Below are 20,262 nucleotides of genomic sequence, written 5' to 3' on the forward strand. Positions count from 1 at the left end.
GCCAAATCAGTCCTTCATGTGATGGTTACCCAGATCACAGCGAACACTTTATTAAAAAACTGTCAACCGTGATTATGGCATGGGTGAAGGCTACTTACATTTAATTTAACAATTAGATGTGTATACATCTAAATTGTCATATTATAAAATGTATATGCAAAAAAAAAAGACAATCTTCAACCAAAGGTTCTGTAGAAACCCTATTGAAGAGTCCGATCTGATTTAGGAGAATGATCACTTAACACGAGATCCTTTAACCGGGAAGGCATAGAACTCTGACAGAGCCTCTCTGCGGTAAGCATAGGAAGAGGTGTGCATTTTAACACATCACCACATGAGAAAGCCATCCCCATTCAGTGACAGTGGAGCATTAGATTAATGTTATTTGGCGGTTAGGGGGCTAGTTCTCTTCTTCTGAGTCACTGTCTTTCCGTGTGGGGAGAGTGGATCGAATCGACGACATCAGCTTGTCTTCAATCTGCTTCTTGGGGTTTTCTTCCAGGTCTGTCTTGACAGCGCCAGATTCCGATAACCTCCACTCCAGCTCTGAGGATGATAGGATAATGGATAGTTTAATATCTAAACGATTGTCACTAATAAAACAATAAACAAAACTGAAGGGTCTTATGCTAGATTTCATATCATGTAACTAAAAGCATCATAACTTAGTATAAATAAAACGTCCTTCTTGAGAGTATAGCTAAGGAAACTGTCTCTTACCTTCAACTTTGAGGTTCATGCCTCCGAAGACCAGAGGCCCGATGTACTGTGCCTTCATCTCTCCCTCATGGTAGACAAAGATGGTGGGCAGGTTGCGGTCGGGGTAGTTGGGGATGCAGGTGGTGGAGATGGACTTGAGGAACTTGGTCTGGGGGAACTTCCTGGCCAGCTCTGATAGATGCTGGTTTATCAGGGTACACAGAGGTACTCTGGGAGGACAGAAGGTTAGAACAGGACATGTTAGAGAGAACAGATGTCACAATGAGTAAATTAGTTAAATCAGATATTTTGGTAGATGGGTCGATTCAGAGCAAATTAAAATGGACCACTGTAAATCAGGCTTAGGCTAAATGAAAACCTTGAATCATGATTTTCAAATAAGGTCTTGGTCATGAATGTTTTCACAATATTCTGGTTTATCGGATCTTGTCAAATCAAACATCACTTTTTAAGTGCATGAATTGGTGTGCTCGACTGCTATTGCAATCCTGAGAGAGAAGAGAGAGAAGAGAGAGGAAAGAGAGAAAGAGAGAAAGAGAGAAAGAGAGAAAGAGAGAAAGAGAGGAAGAGAGAAGAGAGAGGTAGAGAGAGTAGAGAGAGTAGAGAGAGTAGAGAGAGTAGAGAGAGTAGAGAGTAGAGAGAGTAGAGAGAGTAGAGAGAGTAGAGAGAGTAGAGAAATGGCAGAAGACTCACCCCTGTTTGTAGAGATGGAGCACGACCCAGATTCCCTCTCCAGCTTTGTTCACCTCCTTGATGTAGTCCTGCCCAGAGATCTCCACTACTTCACCGAAGCAATTCTTTATCTGGGTGGCTTTCCATTCTGCAAGCCTCTTCTGTCTGGTAAGAGGGAAATGCAGAGTGTAAAGAAAGGTTGGCTAATCAGAAAGATCAGTTTTAGGGCGCTGAAAAACACCTGCCCAATGGGGCAAACAATCACAGAACAGGGTCAACTTGCCCGATTGCTCAGCTCACATGCCCCAGGCAATAGGGCGGCCGTACATTCTTATCAACCCCTGTTGTATGTACCATCTAAGTGATGCTTTAAAGAGATCACTGACCTGTACATCTCGATGGCGGCCTCGTCCTCTTCACTGAAGTCATCCTCGTTCTCATCCAGCTCGTCCAGAGTCATGCTCTCATAGGTTTTCACTGGTCACAAAACACCATATGCATCGCACGTCAAAAAAAAGTACCATTTAAGTTATTAAAACAACTAACATATGTTGCTCTTAAATGTTGGCCATGAATCAGCCTTCCCACACCATGTCCTGTTAGTTATGAATAACATCAGAATTTGCTTTCCCTAGATCAGTTCAGTAGAAACTTAGTCCCATAGAGGTAGTCAACTATAACTAGTCATCTCTTACCAACAGATTCCTGCTCAAGAAGTATCTGCTTCTCTAGAGCTTCCTCCTCAACCTCATCCTGAGTTTTCTCCTTGGGAGGAAGGACCCCCTTCTTTCTCAGGATGTCATTCCACTCGGTATCTGCATTAGGGTCCTGAGAAATAAGAGATCATGTTGGAATTGTATTGTAACTTGGCTTTTTTCCATTCTGTACTACCACAGAGTTAAAAAAATTAAACAACATCTATATAACTAGGCCCTTTGGTATTACTGCTAGCGAACATTACCTAATGTTTAGCCATCTAGTTACCCAACATTTAGCTCTCAAACTCTAAGCATACTGCCTTCTCCCTACCGTTTTTAGCCATTAGCTTTGCCCCCGACTAGCTCATGTGAACTACAATCCGAACCCTATGTTTTAACTTATAGAAACGTAAATCATCAGTGGCGATATGGCTTTCGAAACATGGGCCTCATCTTTCATCAGCAAGAAAACAATTCTGGTAAAAATTATACACATTTACTGTAGCAGTTTTTCACAGATCCATACTACTGGAGATGCCTCCACCATACGAAACTACATTTCCCGAGTTAATTTACACACAGGTGTTCGAGCACGCTAGATCACTAATTATCACAGATGGTCCGTGATCGTAAACAAGCGCTGCAACATGGATATATCGCCATGTGGGAACAGTAACAGTGTGTGTATTCATTTAACATTTAGGTTTTTAGAAAATTAATTATCGCTGATATGAAAGATAAGGTCCTTATGCATCCAAAACCATACCGCAAACGACGCGTGTTAATGTTCAGATTGAGCGTTGGGGCTCTTATTAACAAAACGCCCCTGTACAGAAGACGCCTTCCTCCAACAATGACTGATGTTATAATGGAACTGAGAGTCATGATCAAGGGCTAAATAACGTTTTGTGCCAATCGAGGTGGCATGCGAACATATAATCATATTACTCGAAACATCGGCTATGTCCTTCATAACTACGATTAGAGGTTTAGCTAGAAAAAGTTATCTAAGTTTACCAACCTGCATTTTTTTAACCGTTCAAAACAGACGCTGAAAACACCACTGCGCTTCTCAGACACGGAAATAGAAGGACCTCACCCATATTTCTTCCGGAGTAAAACAAGATCATTAATGTGACAAAACTTAAATACTTGTCAGATATCTCAAATATAGAATCATTACAAAATAATTTATTTTTCTGAGGACAAATCTATTCTATCACCTGTTTTATATGTATTATTATCATAAACCTGTCTAGGGCAAGACATTAACGGGACAATAATAAAGGTTGCACCAATATCCGGTTTAGGTCCTGTATGTCTATATTAGGAGTGGGAACGCTATTCTACATTCCATGTGTGGCATCTGATTGAGACAACAGCTGCACCTGAAAATCACACTGCTGTGCTGTCAGTGTCTGGGTTGACCATAGATTTATGGGGGTGGCATAGAGGTCCAAAACATCTCTGAAAATTGTTGGCCTGTTTTTTGGTGTGTAGATGTGCTTCAATATGATATCCTTATACTGTATTTGTTTATTTTCAATGTAGTTATGATGAGTATAGTAAGTATAGACGACGCATTTAGGAATCATATAGGTAGGTACATTTTCTACTGTGCAAATATATTTTCAAATCCTTTATGGATATGGTTATAAATCTTTATGTCAGTCTTGATCTTGTGACACTCAATAAGATTGCTGCTCTAAAATATGATCATTTTCTTAATTTCACTGTTAGTCTACACCTGTTGTTTACGAAGCATGTGACAAAAAACATTTGATTTGAATAGAGTATTTTATGATAGGTGCCTTTGACAACTCTGACCACGGGTGTGTTTATTCTATTCAAATCAACCATAGTTTAAAACAGACATCATAAAGAAATCCTGTATTTGTTGATTACATGTCAAGCATGCATGTTGCAACCTCTATTTTACCACAGAAGTAGGCTGTAGGGATGGTATATACGTCCATACAGAACATTATGTAAATTGTTATATTGTCTAGACTCTATAGGTACTTTATCATTGAAAAGCAAAGTGACCATGTCACCGACATGGCATTGATGTCATTTAATTAATATGTGGTATGATCAAAGACTATGACATTTAAAACTATAATATAAAGAGAATGCAAACAAATATTCTGTCATTGTAAGCATAATGCAGAATTGATATAATAGATACTGTACATCATCTTCTGACGTATTTTTTGCACACACCAGACAGCATATGGCACATGAATAAACCCCTTTACTATGGACAAACAATGTGTTTACAATCCAATTATATTCCCAGATTTAGTTTTGTATGATGTTCAATGAATATCCTACTACTGCATAATAACTATTCACAAAGGGAAGGGACAGTGAAATTAAACTTCCTTGCTTTCGCCGGAACTATGGGAAGGATGTTGGGAAGGAAAGGTTGGGTTAAATGCGGAAATAAGACGCTCGCTGTGTAGGCTACAGTTGCAACGGGTGTGAGAGAAAATATGAGCACAAGACGCCTGCTATCTCGGGCAGCGCTTGAGATCAGTCATGGATGATTCTGAAAATCACCTAATTTTCTCCGACGCGTGGGACTACTGAAGAAGTGTGCATTCTATCAATAGCACAACAAAAACTACACTCGGCTTTGTTTTGTTTTCGTCCATTCTCTTTGTCAATCTCTTGTTTTGAAAGAATGTGGTTGAATCCGGAGGAAGTTTTGCTGAAAAATGCATTGAAGCTTTGGGTTACCGAAAAATCTAACGATTTCTTCCTTTTGCAGCGCAGAAGAGGACATGGGGATACAGGGGGGAAATTTACAGGTAATACGCCCCCTCCCATCTTCATCTCACTGTCTGTCGTCTGATTTCAGCAGCTTTGGCAGTCTATATGGATACACCAGTCTACGTGATACACTTGCAACACAGTAACAAATCATGTATAAACAATGTTGCAACTTGCTACAATGTATCACTTTAAATAGGCTCAGGATTTTTACACAGCATTACTTGGGAAACAAATGTTTTCTCCATATTTGGTGTCGTCAACAGCTTGGAGCAATAACAGGCAACTTTTTTGCATATAGTATTTAGACATTTATTTTGTTTCAGGTCTTCCTTGATTTCTTTAAGTTCGATACAATGTTTGTCTGATGATGAACTTTGATAAGGTGCCACCTGGTTTTGTTTTTGTTTAATCGTCATTGGGACGTTCATACATAACTGAACACATCAAGGACAGGAGGATAGAGAGTAGACATCTCATAAAAGGAACAATATAAAAACCTCCCGGCAATTGGTTATGATTTACAGTATTTGTTTGTCTCCATGGTGAAAGGTAAGATAAAGCCCTGGTTGTAATGGGGTTGGCTCTTCTTACAAAACCACACCATAGTATGTTTTGTTGTATGAAGAGAAGAACAAGTACAATATCAATTGGAAGAAGAAATCCATGATTCGATTAAGATAAAACATAAAAACATCTGCAACCTCTATCATTTTGTGTCACTAGTTAAAATAACTTCTGCTTCACAAAGAGCACTTTGCTACAAGGGAATTTTCATTTATTTATATACATAGGGTTTATTTTCTCTACGTCTGATCACACTGTACATGTCCATTGTCCACAGCCATACAAACTCAGTGAACTATATAAGCAGAACAAAATACATGATTTACAGTAGTTTAAGTTGGGACTTACAATGTAAGCGGTTTGGTGACAAATAAGTTTGTGTTGCCAGTGTGTCATGGTTCAGAGCGGCAGATGGACAGAGCGTATAGATGTGGTGTGGTCTGGAATGTTCAGTGCTCCAGGAGAGGGTTATTTGTCAGGAGTTCAGTTTGTCTTCCGTCCCTCTCCTCTTTTGTGGCGGGCGGTTGGGCGGGAGTGAGAATGCCAAACACTAGATAGTGATCTCATACCAACTAGAATGTAGCCTATTGAACGTAGTAAGCCTAATGCCTTGTCTTGCCTGCTGTGTGCTTATTACACATTTGATTGGCCAAATCATTAACAGACTGTTCTTGCTAACTTGATTTTTTATTGTAGTTGAGGGGTGTAATGTGTTGCTGTTAGGACTGTTTTTACTAGCGCTCCTTAAATGCTCCATTCTGTTGAAAATGGCAAAGAAAAGCCAGAATTAAAACTAGACAAGAGGGACTAGTGTTTGGTGTCTTTGGCCTCAGTGGGAAAGCATGACCATGAATAGCAGTGGAGTAAAGAGATACTATGATGATGAGTGTAGGCTCTGTTACCTCAGGGTATTAGTGAGCCTATCTGCTTCCATTAGGCTGATGACTGGTGGGGATGACTGGATGTGAAAGTTCTCCCTAAATGCTGGTTCCAGGGTTAATGTAGCCTTCTCAACGCCTAATAGGTACAAATTAGTTAGGTCTGGATGGAAATTGAAAGCTTGGGGTAGAATAGTGCAGTTTCTTTTGAACGTCAACTGGGGTGTCACTGTCAACCATATTGGATGGGATGTTAGGGGCTCTGTATTAAGTTTGTATTTTTTAGGCCATGGCTTTGGGGCTTTATATGTGGAGGATATGGGGAGGGTGTCTCCAATCCAATACTATTAGCCATTGGTTCTAGTGGGCCAATATAGTGACAAACAGAGAACAGCAATACTTGTGTTGAGTCTCTCAACAGCTTGTAAGCCTATGTTATGCTCTCACATGATGTGGCCATTATGAGACCGTTGGTGACCGTAAGTTGTACCAGTTTATGTCCTATCCAGTGCCAATCTTCTTCTGCTTGGCACCTCACTGTGGAATGTCTTGACTGTGATAGACATGGTAATGACTTTAGCCTTCTGGCATTATGTGTAATAGGTACCTTTGTGTCCCATGTGCTTCAAGGCACAATCTGTAAACTTCCTGCTGTTCAACAGTCATTCCACTAATGCTAACCATTGATTATGTATGTTAGAGTATATCTTATTAATGCCTTATGAGCTTAATACAACTGTTTTACCCTTTGAAAATGTGATTTCAGATTATATGGGTTGGTATAATGTGGCCTCTCTCTCCCATATGTCAATGAGCTCATTGACATGTCTGTGTTGTCAGATGGTATTTCTCCGTATTTTCTGGTCTCTTTCTGTGTCTGACTGCTCTGGTCTGTCCAGGTCTTCTGGTGGGAGCTCTGGACTCAGTGCTGGACTCCAATGCCCGGGTCACACCGTTCCGTATCCTACTACAGATGCCTGGGTCACAGGTCAGCTGGACTATAGCTTGTGGTAAGCTCTCTGACATTTCTCTCCATTACTTTCTATCTCTCTGATTCTCATATGTGTCTGTCTCTCTCTCTAGCTTTCTCTCTCTCTCTCTGTGTATCTATCTCTCTGACGGGTGTTGTGTGTGTGTGTGTGTGTTGTTATACAGGTGCTGCTGTTGGAGAGATGAACAGACATTGGGACTGGCTGGTCCAGAACCTACTCCACTCTCTCTCAGTGTTTGAGAACAAGGAGGATGTCGCCAGCTTCGTAAAAGGGAAAGTCAAGGTACTGTACTATTAGAATAAGACCTACTATAGACCTGTGATGCACTGTAAATACTTTATAGGCATACTATCAAAAATCACAGTATTCAACCTAATCTCAACTGTTGCTCTCTCTCCTCCTGACTTTCTTTTCTATTTGTGTCTCTTGCTCTCCTTTTATTTTCTCTTCCTCTTTTCTCTTTCTCTCATTTATTTCTCCTCCTCCTCCAGGGTCTAATAGCGGAGGAGGTAACGGGGAGGCAGGTGGCTCAGGAGGAGGAGCCTGAGAAGTTCCGGGAGACGCTGCTGAAGTTTGAGCTGTGTTTCGGCCTGCCCTCCTCAGAGAAGCTGGTCACCACCTACTCCTGCTGCTGCTGGAAGGGGCGGGTCCCCCGGCAGGGCTGGCTCTACCTCAGCATCAACCACATGGCCTTCTACTCCTTCCTGTTGGGAAAGGAAGGTCCGTCCCCTTAAATGCTCTTCCTTTCATTAGCACACAGAATAGCCCCCAGTCTTACTGGTTGTGAACTTTGAATGGTTGACCGCTTCTCTCTCCCTCAGTGAAGTTTGTGGTCCCGTGGGCGGAGGTGACGAGGCTGGAGCGGGTCTCCACAGGCCTCATGACGGACATGGTGCGTGTGATGACGCGGCGGTGCCAGCGGGACTTCTCCATGTTCCTGAGCCTGGATGAGGCGTTTGGGGTCATTGGTCAGCTGGCTGACATCGCCCTGCGACGCCTGCTGGACAGTGAAGGCCTGGAGCTGGACCGAGTCCTCCAGCAGTCCTCCAACATCACCAAGAGGTCAGCGGGTAACGCAGAAAAAGTTAAAGTTGTATCGTATTGTAGTGTAAAGGAGGGCAGGGGACTTTGTGTGATTGTATCATTGACTTTGTTCAGATTCACATCATCTGAGAGGATTAGAACAGTTGCTTGCCTGATTAATCAGTTTGATAAACAGTAATTTAATAAGGTTCTCATTCTTATCTGTTTTGGTCAAAAGAGACCTCATCAAGTGCTTCCTGAAAACCCCTCATATCTTAACTGATTTACTTCCCTTTAGTTTCCGACCATCCTTTGTATAATCATAGCATCATAGTGCAACTGATCTTCCTTTGAGCCGAAAGGGACGTTCAGTCATGTTCTTCAGACAGACATTATATGAGGCTGATGAGCTCATAAAGACTTGTAAATACCTAGACTTTGCCCCTAGGTGTTTCAGCCATAACAAGAATACAGTTTATCGTGTTAGTCTATGGGAAAATATATTTTTTGTTTGTTCCACTGCCTGTGTTTTGGGTTCCGGCTGGTCTCAGAACAGTTGTGTAGTGATTGATGGGCCGCGTTCCACTTCACAGCACTGCAACATACGTTATAAATCAGTGTTTGTCTCAGTGTGACTGGAAGGCCCTTCAGCTCTATCCTGTGGGAAATTATACCTTCACTTGGAGAGGTAGCTCATAAATACACCCCTGTTCTTTGTTCAGTCTTAGTTCCTTGTGTGTGTGCGTGCCTACATGCGTGTCTCAGTTCCACCTGTAGTACATTCACCATAACATTTTCAGTTTCAGGTTTTGTGTGTAAAATGACAGTTTGCGGTGGTAAACATTGTACTTGAGCTGGGCTAGAGCATTTAGTTCTCTCTCTATGGGTGTAACAGACTGTTTAATAATCAATTTGGTGACTTCCTCACATTCAACCCTTGCCAAATGAGTTATCTTTTTGTCCCTCCCCATCATTCAAACTAGTGACTTTATGTAAATTCCGCATCACAATACCATAGCAGGAAGTGAAAAATTACCTGACCTAAATTGTAGTGACCAAAATAGTCTGCCTGTATCTAATTGTCTGTGGGTACATGTGGATTATTTCAAGAGCAACTCTTTTTAACCTCCTTTATTATCTCCAGCACCAAAACAGTGTCTACATTACTTCTTCTAATTTTCTCTTGCACAGGCTTGAGGTACACTCACTGAACTCTAGCCACACACTCACACATACTACACTGACACTCCAACACACACACAGTAGTGAAGTACTTACGTAAAAATACTTTAAAGTACTACTTAAGACTTTTTTGGGGTATCTGTACTTTACTATTTATATTTGTGACTAGTTGTACTTCACTACATTCCTTAAGAAAATATTGTACTTTTTACTCCATACATTTTCCTTGACACCCAAAAGTACTCATTACATTTTGAATGCTTAGCAGGTGTAATGAATTCTCGGGTAGGAAAAGGTGTAGATTCACGCGCAGATGTTTATTAAGCCATCGCAGAAGGCAGGAATTGTGGTCACAGGCAATGATCAAACACAGGTAGGCAGTCAAAAACAATACCTCACAACCATACAAACAGAAACAAATGAAGTAAATAGGGAGCTGATGAGACCAGGTGAGAAACAAACACAGGTGAAATCAATGACCAAAAATGAAAGACAGGGCTACGTTCCAGAACACAAAGAAACAGGGCTACGTTCCAGAACACAAAGAAACAGGGCTACGTACCAGAACACAAAGAAACAGGGCTACGTTCCAGAACACAAAGAAACAGGGCTACGTTCCAGAACACAAAGAAACAGGGCTACGTACCAGAACACAAAGAAACAGGGCTACGTACCAGAACACAAAGAAACAGGGCTACGTACCAGAACACAAAGAAACAGGGCTACGTTCCAGAACACAAAGAAACAGGGCTACATACCAGAACACAAAGAAACAGGGCTACGTACCAGAACACAAAGAAACAGGGCTACGTTCCAGAACACAAAGAAACAGGGCTACGTTCCAGAACACAAAGAAACAGGGCTACGTTCCAGAACACAAAGAAACAGGGCTACGTTCCAGAACACAAAGAAACAGGGCTACGTTCCAGAACACAAAGAAACAGGGCTACGTTCCAGAACACAAAGATACAGGGCTACATTCCAGAACACAAAGAAACAGGGCTACGTTCCAGAACACAAAGAAACAGGGCTACGTACCAGAACACAAAGAAACAGGGCTTACGTACCAGAACACAAAGAAACAGGGCTACGTTCCAGAACACAAAGAAACAGGGCTACGTTCCAAAACACAAACAGGGCTACATTCAAGAACACAAAGAAAAAGAACACAAGGTTGACTAAGAAAAGAAAAGCAGAACCTTACAGCAGGACAGGAAAATTGTCAAATTCAAGCACTTATCAACCGAACATCCCTGGTCATCTCTACTGCCTCAGATCTGGTGGACTCACTAAACACACATGCTTCGTTTTTAAATTATGTGTGAAAGTTGAAGTGTGCCCGTGGCTTTCCGTAAGTTAAAAAAAACAAGAAAATAGTGCCATCAGGTTGTTTTTACATAAGGAATTTTTAATTATTTATACTTTTACTTTTGATACTTAAGTATATTTTAAAACAAATACTTTTAGACTCATACTCAAGAAGAATTTTGCTTTTACTTTTACTTGAGTCATTTTCTATTAGGGTACTTTTACTCAAGTATGACAGTTGGGTACTTTTTCCACGACTGCAGATATACATTCACAATCCTTCACACTCTTCACATACGCTGCTGCTACTCTCTGTTTATTATCTATGCAGTCACTTTATCCCTACCTACATGTACACTACTGGTCAAAAGTTTTCGAATACCTACTCATTCAAGGGTTTTCTTTATTTTGACTATTTTCTACATTGTAGAATAATAGTGAAGACATCAAAACTATGAAATAACACATATGGATCATCTAGTAACCAAAAAAGTGTTAAACAAATCAAAATATATTTTATATTTGAGATTCTTCAAATAGCCACCCTTTTCCTTGATGACAGCTTTGCACACTCTTGGCATTCTCTCAACCAGCTTCATGAGGTAGTCACCTGGAATGCATTTCAATTAACAGGTGTGCCTTCTTAAAAGTTAATTTGTGGAATTTCTTTCCATCTTAATGCATTTGAGCCAATCAGTTGTGTTGTGACAAGGTAAGGGGGTATACAGAAGATATCCCTATTTGGTAAAATACCAAGTCCATATTATGGCAAGAACAGCTCAAATAAGCAAAGACAAACCATCATAACTTTCAGATATGAAGGTCAGTCAATACGGAACATTTCAAGAACTTTGAAAGTTTCTTCAAATGCAGTTGCAAAAGCCATCAAGCGCTATGATGAAACTGGCTCTCATGAGGAAAGGAAGTCCCAGAGTTACCTCTGCTGCAGAGGATAAGTTCCTTAGAGTTACAAGCCTCAGAAATTGCAGCCCGAATAAATGCTTCACAGCGTTCAAGTAACAGACACATGTCAGCATCAACTGTTCACAGGAGACTGTGTGAATCAGGCCTTCATGGTCAAATTGCTGCAAAGAAACCACTACTAATGGACACCAATAGGAAGATGGGACTTGCTTGGGCCAAGAAACACGACCAATGGACATTAGACCGGTGGAAATTTGTCCTTTGGTCTGGAGTCTAAATTGGAGATTTTTGGTTCTAACTGCCGTGTCTTTGTGAGACGCGGTGTGGGTGAACGGATGATCTCTGCATGTGTATTTCCCACCGTAAATGCTTTACGAGGAGGTAGTGTTATGGTGTGGGGGTGCTTTACTGGTGACACTGTGATTTATTTATAATTCAAAGCACAGTTAACCTGTCACGTCCTGACCAGTAAAGGGGTCATTTGTCATTGTAGTATGGTCAGGGCGTGGCAGGAGGGGGTTGTTTTTGTGTGTTTTGGGGTTGGTTTATTTAGAGGGGATTTGTTCTAGTTTTCATTTTCTATGTTCGTTTTCTATGTGTGGCCGAGTATGGTTTCCAATCAGAGGCAGGTGTCTTTCGTTGTCTCTGATTGGAAGCCATACTTAGGCAGCCCTTTTTTCCTTTGGGTTTGTGGGTGGTTGTTTTCTGTATAGCCTGTGTGCCTTACGGAGCTGTTTTGTCGTTTGTTTATTTTGTTTGAGTGTTCTCTCTAAATAAAGAAAAGAAGATGAGCACTATACCCGCTACGCCTTGGTCTGTCCCTTACGACGCTTATGACAGAACCACTGTGGCTACCACAGCATTCTGCAGCGATACATCAACCCATCTGGTTTGGGCTTAGTAGGAATATCATTTGTTTTTCAACAGGGCAAGGACCCAACACACCTTTAGGCTGTGTAAGGGCTATTTGACCAAGAAGGAGAGTGATGGAGTGCTGCATCAGATGAGCTGGCCTCCACAATCCCCCAACCTCAACCAAATTGAGATGGTTTGGGATGAGTCTGACCACAGAGTGAAGGAAAAGCAGCCAACAAGAGCTCAGCATATGTGGGAACTTCTTCAAGACTGTTGGAAAAGGATTCCTGGTGAAGCTGATTGAGAGAATGCCAAGAGTGTGCAAAGCTGTCATAAATGCAAAGGGTGGCTACTTTGAAGATCTCAAATATAAAATATATTTAGATTTGTTTAACATTTTTTTGGTAACTACATGATTCCATATTATCAGGTATTAAGGTAAGACCCAGATGCAGACCACATCGAATAAACATATTTCAACAGGGGCAGGCGATAGACAGGTCAAGGCAGGCAGCATTCAGTAAACCAGATGTGGGGCAACAGTACCGGACGGCAGGCAGGCTCAGGCAGAGGTCGGTGATCCAGAGGGGGGCAAAGGGACAGGTCGGCAGGCAGTCTCAGGATCAGGCAGAGTGGTCAGGTAGGCGGGCTCAGAGTCAGGACAGGCAAGGGTCAAAACCAGGAGGGTGAGAAAAGAGAGACTGGAAAAAGCAGGAGCTGAGACACAAAACGCTGGTTGACCCGAACAAACAAGACGAACTGGCAACAGACAAACAGAGAACACAGGTATAAATACACAGGGGATATTGGGGAAGATGGGCGACACCTGGAGGGGGGTGGAGACAATCACCAAGACAGGTGAAACAGATCAGGGTGTGACACGTGTTATTTCATAGTTTGATGTCTTCACTATTATTATGCAATGTAGAAAATAGTAACAATAAAGAAAATTCCTTGAGTGAGTAGGTGTCCTAAAACTTTTCACCGGTAGTGTACATATTACCTCAATTACCCCGTACCCCTGCACATTGACTCAGTACTGGTACCCCTTGTATATAGCCTCATTATTGTTAATTTATTGTGTTACTATTTTTAATTTAGTTAAATTAGTAAATTATTATTTTCTTTATTTTTTGTCCACCTATTTCTCCCCAATTTTGTGATATCCAATTGTGATCCAGTTACGACCTTGTCTCTTTGCTGCAACTCCCGAATGGGCTTGGGTGCGACGAAGGTCGAGTCGTGCATCCACCGAAACATGACCCGCCAAACTGCTCTCCTTAACACCTGCCCGCTTAACCTGGAAGCCAGCTGCACCAATGTGTCGGAGGAAACACCGTTCAACTGACGATCGGAGTCAGCCTGCAGGCACTGCAATGCAGTGCCTTAGGCGTCACTAGAACACAATGAGCCAAGTAAAGCCCCCCCTGGCCAAACCCTCCCCTAACCCGGATGACGCTGGGCCAATTTTGCGCCGCCCTATGGGACCCCCGGTCACGGCCGGATGTGACAGCCTGGGGTCGAACCTGGATCTGTAGTGACGCCTCAAGCACTGCGATGCAGTGCCTTAGACCGCTGCGCAACTCGGGAGGCTCCAATTGGTAAGGTCTGCACCTGTTGTATTCGGCGCATGTAACAAATAACATTTGATTTGAAAACGCGTTTTTATGATCATTGGTTAAAAAGATAAGAACAAAAGGTCCTAAAAAACAGGGTAGGATTAAAAGTAAAGAAACAGTGATTTTCAAAACCTGCAATGAGTTTCTAGCCATAGGGAGGGTATTTTCTTGCTCCCCACGTCACCGTGAATCTCATAGTGTTTGAAAATCAACGTTTTTTTAAATGTTTAAACTTTTGATGATGTCATTGAGTAGAAGTAAATGTAGAAATATGCAATTTCCACATATGTAGACACTTGTATGGTGCTGGAGATAATGAAAATGAGATTGAAAAGTGGTGGAATTACCATTCAAGTGTTCCTGACTCTCTCAGTCAGAAATGTCTGGGTCACAAGGCAACAAGGCCGTGAGGATTCACACACAATCTCTCATTTACACTCTCCCTGTCTCTATACTGGAGGTTGAATTCCTAGCTGTCGCTCATTTGCAACAGAACGTTTCACTGTTTGTGTCACACTGTGTCTCTTTCCCCCCTGCCAGCTAAGTATCTCTTTCTGAGTGTCCCTCTAACTCTTCCCCCTCAGGGTTCTGGAGGAGCAGGCGTTGAGGACATATGTCCTAGCTCTATTTCGGCTACCGCGGGGCGAACGTCTTCAGGAGGTGGCGCTGTGTTCAGTGTGGACGCCCCATGCCCGCTGTCACACAACAGGAACACTCTTCACCACCGACAGCTACCTATGCTTCGCCAGCCGAGAGGAGGGCCACTGCAGCCTGCTTATCCCTCTCTCAGAGGTACCCATAGTACCATATTGCAGTGCCTCCCTATTTGATTTATAGAAAGGTCTCACACAAAAATCCCTCACAAGTTCCCCTAGCCTAGCTCTTAAGCTTAATCCAGCCTTCCCAGAGGAGAGCCTTTATCTGTGTACTGCAGTGTATTTTGTGCTAGAGGTGGTGTATTTTGGAGGGGTGGTGTATTTTGGCTTCTCAAACATACTATGTTGACCCTGCTTCTCTGCTGGTTAAAGTGTAACAGGTGGAATGTGGCTACTGCTGTTTACACAGTGTTGTTGGAAGTGTTAGAGTTTACACCTTTAGCTTTACCATGGTTATCTACATTATATACCAGTCAGTCATACATTAAGCTATATATAGATGTATTTTCTGGCTCTGCTATGCATAAAAGTTATTCATAGTTTATTACTGTTTTACAAGTAAATAGCGCTACAGTCATTTCTTTGGCTGTTCACCATTGACCCCTGTCTCCTCCTGTTTTATTGTCAGGTGATCTCCATAGAGAAGGCGGAGAGCACCAGCCTGCTGCCGAACCCAGTGATCGTCAGCGTGAGGAGTAAGAAAGCCTTCCAGCTGATCGAGCTGCAGGACAGAGACAGCCTGGTGGACAGCCTGACATCACGCCTCAGAGCCCTGCAATGGAAACACTCCATGTTCCGCAGCAAGAAATCTCTGGTATGCTACAGCAACACTACTAACTGCTAAATGTCTGTTGTCAATTACACACATCATATCTCATGGTGATGCCCAACAGGCCTAGTCCACAAAGCAGAATTACTGTATATTAATTGTGTATATTTGACTAATTCTGGTGTTTGGCTGCTCCAGACCTCCTCGTCTCCCTACTACACCTTCTGCTATGACACCATGTACTGTGACGGGGAGGATATCGAGGAGAGACCACTACGTCAAACAATGAACACAGAGGCTCTGATGGCATGCTACCATCACTCTCAACTTGACCCCAACAACAGCATGTCTGTGAGTATGGAAACTGGCGCCCCATAGGCTGTAGGCCTGATATGAATAGGGACTCTATTATTATGGTGTTTAGATAGCAGATACCATAATAATGGTGGCTGCAGCCATATCAGAACTACATTGGCCAATGTGTTTTCAGTCTAGGCTTGATGTTTAGCATTGTGAATTAGGGTGATTCTTGAATTCCGGTGGTAAATGCTGTCTCTTGATTTTGGCACCATGTAAAAACACTTTAAAATTACAAAAACATTACAAATAATACATTTTTAATTTATTTGACTGTTATTTAATAAGAGCATATGTAAGTCCTTTATACTGCAAAACATTTATTTGTATGCATTGTAAAAACTACTGGGGGCAAGAAAATTGGCTTGTCCCACTGGTGATTGTAACGGGCGTCATAAGGATTGGACCAAGGTGCAGCGGGAACGTGCATACTCGTCTTCTTTATTAAATTTAAAAGGAAAAACAAACAACTCACGTATACAAAAACAACGAACAACATAAAACAGTCCTGTCAGGTGCACAGACACCAAAACAGGAGACAACTACCCACAAATCCCATTACAAAAAACACCCTTATACATAGGACCTTCAATCAGAAGCAACGAGGAGCAGCTGCTTCCAATTGAAGGTCAACCCCATTAACTAAACATAGAAATAGAAAGACTAGAACTAACATAGAAATAAACGGACAAGAACATAGCCCAACACACCCCGAAACACTCTAAACAAACACCCCTCTTACATAGGAACATAGCCCAACAAACCCCAAACCACATAAAACAAACACCCCCCTGCCACGCCCTGACCAAACTACAATAGCAAATAACCCCTTAACTGGTCAGGACGTGACAGTGATATGTAGAGAGAGGTATAGTGACATGTTTTGGGGATTTAGAGATATCTATTATTTTGAATCCTAGACAGTGAACAAAAGTATTTAATATATTGTATAGATCAACAAAAACAAATACGGCTATTAAAATACCCTTTTTTTACCAGTAAAATGTGTGTCACTCAGTTTTATGTCATTGGTGTTACCGCCTTATTTACTGCTGCTCTTTAAATAATTAAAGAACAGCAGTAAATAACAATAGCTGGGCTATATACAGGGGGTACCGGTACAGAGTCAATGTGTCAATGTGTGGGGGCACCGGTGTCAAGGTAATTGAGGTAATATGTACAGTCGTGGCCAAAAGTTTTGAGAATGACATAAATATACATTTTCACTAAGTTTGCTGCTTCAGTGTCTTTAGATATTTTTGTCAGATGTTACTATGGTATACTGAAGTATAATTACAAGCATTTCATAAGTGTCAAAGGCTTTTATTGACAATTACATGAAGTTGATGCAAAGAGTCAATATTTGCAGTGTTGACCCTTCTTTTTCAAGACCTTTGCAATCCACCCTGGCATGCTGTCAATTAACTTCCGGGCCACATCCTGACTGATGGCAGCCCATTCTTGCATAATCAATGATTGGAGTTTGTCAGAATTTGTGGGTTGTCCACCCGTCTCTTGAGGATTGACCACAAGTTCTCGATGGGATTAAGGTCTGGGGAGTTTCCTGGCCCTGGACCCAAAATATTGATGTTTTGTTCCCCGAGCCACTTAGTTATCACTTTTGCCTTATGGCAAGGTGCTCCATCATGCTGGAAAAGGCATTGTTCATCACCAAGCTGTTCCTGGATGGTTGGGAGAAGTTGCTCTCTGAGGATGTGTTGGTACCATTCTTTATTCATGGCTGTGTTCTTAGGCAAAATTGTGAGTGAGCCCACTCCCTTGGCTGAGAAGCAACCCCACACATGAATGGTCTCAGGATGCTTTACTGTTGGCATGACACAGGACTGATGGTAGCGCTCACCTTGTCTTCTCCGGACAAGCTTTTTTCCGGATGCCCCAAACAATCGGAAAGGGGATTCATCAGAAAAAATGACTTTACCCCAGTCCTCAGCAGTCCAATCCCTGTACCTTTTGTAGAATATCAGTTGTCCCTGATGTTTTTCCTGGAGAGAAGTGGCTTCTTTGCTGCCCTTCTTGACACCAGGCCATCCTCCAAAAGTCTTCGCCTCACTGTGCGTGCAGATGCACTCACACCTGCCTGCTGCCATTCCTGAGCAAGCTCTGTACTGGTGGTGCCCCGATCCCGCAGCTGAATCAACTGTAGGAGACGGTCCTGGCGCTTGCTGGACTTTCTTGGGCACCCTGAAGCCTTCTTCACAACAATTGAACCACTCTCCTTTGAAGTTCTTGATGATCCGATAAATGGTTGATTTAGGTGTAATGTTATTGGCAGCAATATCCTTGCCTGTGAAGCCCTTTTTGTGCAAAGCGATGATGACGGCATGTGTTTCCTTGCAGGTAACCATGTTTGACAGAGGAAGAACAATGATTCCAAGCACCGCCCTCCTTTTGAAGCTTCCAGTCTGTTATTCGAACTCAATCAGCATGACAGAGTGATCTCCGGCCTTGTCCTCGTCAACACTCACACCTGTGTTAACGAGAGAATCACTGACATGATGTCAGCTGGTCCTTTTGTGGCAGGGCTGAAATGCAGTGGAAATGTTTTTGGGGATTCAGTTAATTTGCATGGCAAAGAGGGACTTTGCAATTAATTGCAATTCATCTGATCACTCTTCATAACATTCTGGAGTATATGCAAATTGGCATCATACAAACTGAGGCAGCAGACTGTGAAAATTTATATTTGTGTCATTCTCAAAACCTTTGGAGTCGTAGGCCACAGGCAGTGATGCAACCTGTCAGGATGCTCTCGATGGTACAGCTGTAAAGCTGTAAAAACTTTTGAGGATCTGAGGACCCATGCCAAATCTTTTCAGTCTCCTGAGGGGGAATAGGTTTTCTCATGCCCTCTTCACGACTGTCTTGGTGTGCTTGGACCATGTTAGTTTGTTGGTGATGTGACGCCAAGGAACTTGAAGCTCTGAACCTACTCCACTACAGCCCCGTCGATGAGAATGGGGGCGTGCTCGGTCCTACTTTTCCTGTAGTCCTCAATCATCTTCTTTGTCTTGGTCACGTAGAGGTAGAGGTTGTTGTCCTTGCACCACACGGTCAGGTCTCTGACCTCCTCCCTATAGGCTGTCTCATCGTTGCCAGTGATCAGGCCTACCACTGTTGTGTCATCAGCAAACTTAATGATGGTGTTGGAGTCGTGCCTGGCCGTGCAGTCATGAGTGAACAGGGAGTACAGGAGGGGACTGAGCACACACCCCTGAGGGGCCCCCATGTTGAGGATCAGCGTAGCTGATGTGTTGTTACCTACCCTCACCACCTGGGGGCGGCCCGTCAGGAAGTCCAGGATCCAGTTGCAGAGGGAGGTGTTTAGTCCCAGGGTCCTTAGCTTATAGTGTTGAACGCTGAGCTGTAGTCAATGAATAGCATTCTCCCATAGGTGTTCCTTTTGTCCAGGTGTGAAAGGGCAGTGTGGAGTGCAATAGAGATTGCATCATCTGTGGATCTGTTGGTGCGGTATGCAAATTGGAGTGGGTCTAGGGTTTCTGGGATAATGGTGTTAATGTGAGCCATGACCAGCCTTTCAAAGCATTTCATGGCTACAGACGTGAGTGCTACGGGTCGGTAGTCATTTAGGCAGGTCACCTTAGTGTTCTTGGGCACAGGGACTATGGTGGTGTGCTTGAAACATGTTGGTATTACAGACTCAGACAGGGAGAGATCGAAAATGTCAGTGAAGACACTTGCCAGTTGGTCAGCGCATGCTCGGAGTACACGTCCTGGTAATCCGTCTGGCCCTGCGGCCTTGTGAATGTTGACCTGTTTAAAGGTCTTACTCACATCGGCTGCGGAGAGCGTGATCACACAGTCATCCGGACCAGCTGGTGCTCTCATGCATGTTTCAGTGTTATTTGCCTCAAAGCGAGCCTAGAAGTTATTTAGCTTGTCTGGTAGGCTCGTGTCACTGGGCAGCTCTCGGCTGCGCTTCCCTTTGTAGTCTGTAATAGTTTGCAAGCCCAGCCACATCCGACGAGCATCGGAGCCGGTGTAGTACGATTCGATTTAGTCCTGTATTGATACTTTGCCTGTTTGATGGTTCGTCAGAGGGCATAGCGGGATTTCTTATTAGCTTCCAGGTTAGAGTCCCACTCCTTGAAAGCGGCAGCTCTACCCTTTAGCTCAGTGCGAATGTTGCCTGTAATCTATGGCTTCTGGTGGGGGTATGTACAGTTGAAGTGGGAAGTTTACATACACCTTAGCCAAATACATTTAAACTCAGTTTTTCACAATTCCT

General features: G+C 42.8%; 2 protein-coding genes across 5 annotated transcripts in view; one reads left to right on the forward strand and one right to left on the reverse strand.

Moving 5' to 3' along the window:
- LOC115161021 (phosducin-like protein 3) lies at positions 1–5,892 on the reverse strand. 2 transcript variants are annotated; one of them, XM_029711687.1, is made up of 6 exons: positions 5,781–5,892; positions 2,088–2,220; positions 1,779–1,869; positions 1,414–1,557; positions 721–929; positions 1–546 (listed from the first exon to the last, which is right to left on the reverse strand). In XM_029711687.1, the coding sequence occupies exons 1-6, from the start codon at positions 5,826–5,828 to the stop codon at positions 401–403; spliced, it is 771 nt and encodes a 256-aa protein (XP_029567547.1). In that variant the 5' UTR covers positions 5,829–5,892; the 3' UTR covers positions 1–400. The 2 variants fall into 2 exon arrangements, with proteins under 2 accessions (XP_029567547.1, XP_029567548.1); XM_029711688.1 differs by lacking the exon at positions 5,781–5,892 and adding an exon at positions 3,112–3,215.
- Positions 3,669–20,262, forward strand: part of LOC115161020 (TBC1 domain family member 8) — a 26,706-nt gene continuing 10,112 nt past the window's right edge. Inside the window, exons 1-9 of one of the 3 annotated variants that reach the window (XM_029711686.1) lie at positions 3,669–3,689; positions 4,864–4,903; positions 7,210–7,320; positions 7,466–7,584; positions 7,794–8,022; positions 8,124–8,364; positions 14,798–15,005; positions 15,498–15,683; positions 15,837–15,989. In XM_029711686.1, the coding sequence (XP_029567546.1) occupies positions 7,284–7,320; positions 7,466–7,584; positions 7,794–8,022; positions 8,124–8,364; positions 14,798–15,005; positions 15,498–15,683; positions 15,837–15,989 (1,173 nt within the window). In that variant the 5' untranslated portion in view covers positions 3,669–3,689; positions 4,864–4,903; positions 7,210–7,283. Of the gene's footprint in view, positions 3,690–4,508; positions 4,904–7,209; positions 7,321–7,465; positions 7,585–7,793; positions 8,023–8,123; positions 8,365–14,797; positions 15,006–15,497; positions 15,684–15,836; positions 15,990–20,262 lie in introns of those variants that run through there. The other 2 variants (XM_029711684.1, XM_029711685.1) reach the window with 2 other exon arrangements.

This window comes from Salmo trutta, chromosome 24, assembly GCF_901001165.1.
Source record: "Salmo trutta chromosome 24, fSalTru1.1, whole genome shotgun sequence".
NCBI classification, from domain to species: Eukaryota; Metazoa; Chordata; class Actinopteri; order Salmoniformes; family Salmonidae; genus Salmo; species Salmo trutta.